This window comes from Triticum aestivum, chromosome 2D (genome assembly GCF_018294505.1).
Source record: "Triticum aestivum cultivar Chinese Spring chromosome 2D, IWGSC CS RefSeq v2.1, whole genome shotgun sequence".
NCBI classification, from domain to species: Eukaryota; Viridiplantae; Streptophyta; class Magnoliopsida; order Poales; family Poaceae; genus Triticum; species Triticum aestivum.
The window spans coordinates 534,120,442-534,126,768 of NC_057799.1; the positions used below are offsets into that span (position 1 = coordinate 534,120,442).

A 6,327-nucleotide genomic window follows, 5' to 3' on the forward strand; every position below is an offset into this window, starting at 1 on the left:
TACGCCGGCTTGCATACCTCCACGCGGGTACTTGCAAGCATGTGAGATAGTTGTTGAACGCGATCGGGCAGTGCTCACGAAGCTGGGTTCGTTTTCCAGCCCTTGCTTGCTCCACACTAAGAGCGAACTGCACGACATACTTCTTGTGATGGTTGGCCCAATCCTTGATCTTCCGCTGCTTTTTCCTATCCAACTTGCAAGTTAGAAACAGAATATTAGCATCATCGAAACCGTCGAGAAGCTGCTAAGTGCTCAAGGTTAATTATATCTTACGCGTGTAGCAACTTGTCCGTGTCCTCCCACTCCGGCGGGTGTGGCTGGAACAAACCAAACTGGCGGAACACCCGATGTGGCAGGTGAAGCTCAACCGCCCAGTTGCATATCAGTGGGCACCGCATATGCCAGAGATCCCTATCCCTAGTGCACATCGGATTCAGCCTGAACTCCATAGGGTTAACAAAACGCTCTCCTTTTCCATACGGCTCCCATTCCACCTGCAAAATGGGATTGAATGCAAAATTGATATCGAGTTACGATACAAGCATGATAATCACTTATGCAATGTCGGTTCACCTGCTCAGGCGTGATCGCGTCCAGCTCGCTCTTGTACAACTTGTACATGACCGAGGGATCATCCGTCGTCTCATTTAACACATCCCACTTGTAAGCCCAAGTGGGGAGCCGTAGTGGGTTGTCTTTGTCGTCCCAATCCTCGTACTTCACGGTCTTCGGTCGCCCAACCGGCAAACGCTCCCAGCTCCATATGGAAAGTGCGAGCAGACAACCACCAATACCTCCAGTGTGCCTACAACAGGCTTCGTCCAACTGCACATAAAAGAGAACATGGTCAAATTTGCCGCAAGAGCGCATTGATAATGTATCAATGAAGTGAAAAGGAAACAACTTCATACCTGTCGATACAAGTAAGCCAGTGTCGCCGAACCCCAACTCCATTTGCTATCGAAGATGGTCAACGCCTTCAGCCACATCCATGGAGCATTCTTGCCTGTGCCATCAGCAAACATAGTCCTGGATATCACGTACCACATGTAGACACGAGCATATGTCTTCACCATGTCCTCATTAGCATCCTCAGGGCAAGTACTGAAGTTCGATGATATCCACGTGAAAGTAGCGCCGGCTGCGACTCTTTCCTTCTTCTTATCTTCTGCTTCTGGTTCCCGAGGCTCCGGAGGAACCATACCGATAAGGGCATGCATCTGCGCGCGCCACCCATCAGAATCGGTGTTCATACATAAATGATTCCCATCGATAGGAAGACCGGTGATCATAGCAATATCCTGGAGCGTCACGGTCATCTCCCCGGTCCGAAGATGGAAAGTGTGTGTCTCCGGCCTCCAATGATCAATAAGCGCGGTGAGTGCTGCAGCATTGTTCGGTGGCGTCGACCGGCGGACCAACTGAATGAAAGGGAGAAGTCCCGCCTCCCTTACATACGGTGTGTACCGCTCATCATAGCGCATCCATCCAAGGGTGACCCCGTGTGACCGAAGCTTCAGAGGTGCAAGCTCCTACAAACAAACAAATCATAACATTACATATGGGGCATTTGTGTTTGAAAAAAATACGAAATTCATAACACCGGCCACTTTCAGTATTACCCGCTGCTCCACCGACATAGCGTACGACCGGTGTTGTTTGTCCCAATGATCATCGAGAAGCTAAACCATCCTAACAATTTCAACAAAGCATTCTTGTCAACACGATTATCTTTCAATTCAAAAAAACTAAAGTAGGCCTACTACACGCAAGATTCAAAGCATATGTATCCAAAGCATTCTTCTCAATACGAGTATAATTTCAGTACAAATAAACTAAACTAGGCCTACTTCATACAAATAATTTTTTCATAGAAATAACATGTCAATCTATGTATCCAACCATATCTTTTCAATAAAATAAAATAAACTAGGGTTCCACAAATCAAACAAACAAGGGTTGTAATACATGCAAAATTCTAATACATGCAAGATTCAAATCTAATCAAATCAAACAAGGATTCCCCAAATCTTCAAAATACCATATTTTGTATGGATAGAAAGAAGGGGATCGGAGGAGAGTACCTTCTAGGATGGATTGGTGAAGAAATGCACGGACCAAATCGTCGGATCTGAAGGATTTGGGATTGAGAGGGGGAGAAGAGGAAGCCGCCGGCGCGCCTGTTCTGTAACTCCTCCTGGAACGAATAGGTGGGGTGGGGGGAGGGGGAGCGGGCGGCTGCCATCTAAGTCACAGTGCAGGTTAGGCGCTGCACTTTACATGTGTGGCGCCTACCTCGTAGGCGCTGCACTGCTGGGTCCGGGGCCCAGGGCTGCCACGGTGGACTGGAGTGCAACGCCCCCGAGCTAGGCGCTGCACCGTAGGGTGTGGCGCCGGCGTGGCGGGCGCTGCACAAAAAGGTCAGGGGAGTGAAATAGTTTCACGGGCACTTCATTCTGTGAATTGATTTCGTCCCGAGGTCAAAATTATCAAATTTGCCTCGGCTCGGCCGCGGCCCTCATCAGGGCCGCCCGAGGCCCGATGGCGGTCGGGGTCTCGGGGACGTACACTTCCCTGTAGCCAGACAGCGGCCGGACGGACGCTGCCGCCGCGCGCGCTCGTGCCTGCGCCTCTGCGGCATGGCACCCACATTTCCCCCTTCCTCGCCGGCCGGCCGCGCACGGCGTCGGCGCCTCCTCCACGGAAACGATGCAGGCAGACTTGTCGTGATGCTCTGCTCCGTACGTGCATGAGAGAGGAGAGACAGAGCCAAGGATTCTTCTGCTAGCTAGCTGCTCAGCGTGTGCGCGTTTGAAATTATTAAGGGTGACTTGTCTTTCAAAAAAGAAATTAAGAGCGACTGAGCGGCCGGGCAGTGGAAGGACATGATACACGGGACCAGAGAGAGTGAGTGAGTAGTGAAGTTTTCTGTCATGGACGGAGGTACGCGTAGGTACGTACGTACGGGCATGGGAGAAGAGACGAGGGCGGTGCAGGGCAGAGGACAGGGTTTGCGTCGCGGCAGGCTGGGGCGAGACAGAGAGCCTCACCGTACGCCACAGTCAGATGTCCTCCGTCTGCGACAAACATCAAGAAAAGCTGCTTGATACATTTGGCCACTCCAAGAGCACACAGAATGTAGACGAATAGTTTTGCAATACAATAATCATTGTATTGATGAGGTGTACAGGATAGGCCTTAACCTCAACTATACACAACTATACTATAGGAATCAGTTTATTTGCCGTCTTCCATGGCAGACGGCAAAGGCACGAAAAGCGGACGACAAAATCCTTTGCCGTCTGTCATCGACGGCAAACCTGCCCGGCAAAGAGAGCAACCGTAACCAGGTTATTTGCCGTCTGCTTCCTCAAAGCGGACGGCAAAGGCATTTTGCCGTCGGTGGCAGACGACAAAGAACATGGACGGCAAAAACCGTGCGTTAGACACGTTAGGTGGCTAACGGCGGCCTTCGCCGTCCGCCAGCTGACGGCAAAACTTGCTTCGACACGCCACCCCACATGTCCGGCGTGACGTGTAACGTCCAACCGTGTCGTCCGGTCAAACGACGCCCGTCGCCCGGTCAAACTGCAGCTTCTGCCACCCCCGTCGCCCTGTCCCGTCGACGGACACCTCGCCTTCCACCGCCCCGTCCCGTCGTCGCGTCCCGAGGCGCCGACATTAATGGACAGTAATGCCGACGCCAGCCCGGCCGCCTGCCTCCCGTCGCCCGAACGGCTATAAGACCCTGATATGTCTCCAACGTATCTATAATTTTTTATTGTTCCATGCTATTATATTATCTGTTTTGGATGTTTTATGTGCATTAATATGCTATTTTATATTATTTTTGAGACTAACCTATTAACTAGAGCCCAGTGCCAATTTCTGTTTTTCCCTAGTTTTAGAGTTTCGCAGAAAAGGAATAGCAAACGGAGTCCAACCGGAATGAAACTTTCGCGATGGCTTTTCTTGGACCAGAAGACATCCAGAGGACTTAGAGTGCAAGTCAGGAAAGCCACGAGGTGGCCACAAGGATGGAGGGCGCGCCCCCACCCTTGTGGGCCCCTCGTGACTCCACCGACCTATTTCTTCCGCCTATATATTCTCATATATCCCAAAAACAACAGAGAGAGCCATGAAAACACTTTTCCACCGCCGCAACCTTCTGTACCCGTGAGATTCCATCTAGGGGCCTTTTCCGGCGTCCTGCCGGAGGGGGATTCGATCACAGAGGGCTTCTACATCAACACCATTGCCCTTCCAATGAAGCATGAGTAGTTTACCTCAGACCTACGGGTCCATAGCTAGTAGCTAGATGGCTTCTTCTCTCTCTTTGATTCTCAATACCATGTTCTCCTCGATGTTCTTGGAGATCTATTCGATGTAATACTTTTTTGCGGTGTGTTTGTCCAGATCCGATGAATTATGGATTTATGATTAGCTTATCTATAAATATTATTTGAATCTCCTCTGAATTATTATATGCATGATTTGATATCTTTGCAAGTCCCTTCGAATTATCGATTTGGTTTGACCACCTAGATTGGTTTTTCTTGCAATGGGAGAAGTGCGTAGTTTTGGGTTCAATCTTGCGGTGACCTTTTCCAGTGACAGAAGGGGCAGCAAGGCACGTATTGTATTGTTGCCATCGAGGATAACAAGATGGGGTTTTCATCATATTGCTTGAGTTTATCCCGCTACATCATGTCATCTTACTTAAAGCGTTACTCTATTCTTATGAATTTAATACTCTAGATGCAGGCAGGAGTCGGTCGATGTGTGGAGTAACAGTAGTAGATGCAGGCATGAGTCGGTCTACTTGACACGGACGTGATGCCTATATTCATGATCATTGCCTTAGATATCGTCATAACTTTGCGCTTTTCTATCAATTGCTCGGCAATAATTTGTTCACCTACCGTAATATTTTCTATCTTGAGAGTGGCCTCTAGTGAAACCAATGGCCCCTGGGTCTATTTTCCATCATATAAGTTTCCGATCTACAATTTTAGTTTTCGGTTTACTTTCTTTGCAATCTTTTACTTTCCGATCTATAAACCAAAAATACCAAAAATATTTACTTTACCGTTTATCCATCTCTATCAGATCTCACTTTTGCAAGTAACCGTGAAGGGATTGACAACCCCTTTATCGCGTTGGGTGCAAGTTGTTGATTGTTTGTGCAGGTATTCGGTGACTTGTTCGTTGTCTCGTACTGGATTGATACCTTGGTTCTCAAAACTGAGGGAAATACTTACTCTAATTTGATGCATCACCCTTTCCTCTTCAAGGGAAAAACCAACGCAAGCTCAAGAAGTAGCAGACCCCGCTCCGGCGCGGTCCTCCCCACACCCGACCTCACACCCCGACTCCTGCCGCCGACGAGAACCAGCGCAACGCCGGCGATGGCCTACCACCACGGGAGCAGCAGCGCCGGCGGCGATGATGACGCCCTGAGCTCCTGGTCCTCCACCCTCGGCAACCCAGAGAGGGCGAAGCTGTGCCGGTATGGCCTGCTCGTGCCGCCGGGCTGCCGTCTTCCCCGGCAGTGGCATATCAGCGCGGACGGCTACCCGATGCTCGGCCCCGGCGCGACGGCGGAGGAGCTCCGAACCCACCGCGGCGGCCGCCACAACATCGCTGACCGTAACGCCTTCTGGAAGGGGAAAGTGTACGAGGACGTCATCGCCGCGTTCCTGCTGGCGGAGGCCGGCGTCACGGGCGCGAGTAGCCGCCTTCGCGCGCCGGCACCGATGCACGGCCCAGCCCCACGGGAGCGCCGTCGTGGAGCTGCCCACCGCCAGTCAGCACCCCGGCTGCTGCGCCGGCACCCGCACCGGCGCCCCCCTCCTTCGCGCTGCCGCCGAAACAGGTGGCCCACCGCGAGGAAGGCGACCCGGACGACACTCCGGGCTGGCACGTCACCTTACGGGCGTCGGAAGCGGCGGCGGCGGCTGCGAGGGAGGCCGCCGAGGTCGCGGCCGCAATCGATGCTGCCGCGGCCATGGCGGTAGAGCAGGCCGCGATGGCGCCGACGGAGGACGAGGAGGCGGCAATGGGGGGCGACGGCCCCGTCGACTGGGATGATGTCGCCAACAACAGCAGCAACGACGATGGCGGTGACGGCGAAGGCGCCGTCGTGATCAACCTGCTAGCGCCTATCGACGACGACTAATGTCGTTTTAAGTTTTATTTTTCGTCTAAATATATGTTGAACTATGTAAAATATATGTTGAATGCAATGAAAAAATGGAATGAATTTTTTTTACTTTGCATAGAAGGCGGTGCCGGCGAAGGTGGGCCGGGGCGGCGTGCAGGAGAGGC

The 6,327-nt window shown here is 51.8% G+C and overlaps 1 protein-coding gene across 1 annotated transcript; it reads right to left on the bottom strand.

Moving 5' to 3' along the window:
* Positions 1 to 269: 269 nt before the first annotated feature.
* Positions 270 to 662, bottom strand: LOC123049816 (serine/threonine-protein phosphatase 7 long form homolog). Its single transcript, XM_044472685.1, has 2 exons — positions 574 to 662; positions 270 to 494 (listed from the first exon to the last, which is right to left on the bottom strand). The coding sequence occupies exons 1-2, from the start codon at positions 619 to 621 to the stop codon at positions 270 to 272; spliced, it is 273 nt and encodes a 90-aa protein (XP_044328620.1). The 5' UTR covers positions 622 to 662.
* Between the last annotated feature and the right edge of the window lie 5,665 nt (positions 663 to 6,327).

Coding starts and splice junctions, on each gene's coding strand:
- LOC123049816 (XM_044472685.1), bottom strand. CDS start 621: ATGTACAAGTTGTACAAGAGCGAGCTGGACGCGATCACGCCTGAGCAG. Junction 495..573: donor ACGCGATCACGCCTGAGCAG/GTGAACCGACAT, acceptor CCCATTTTGCAG/GTGGAATGGGAGCCGTATGG.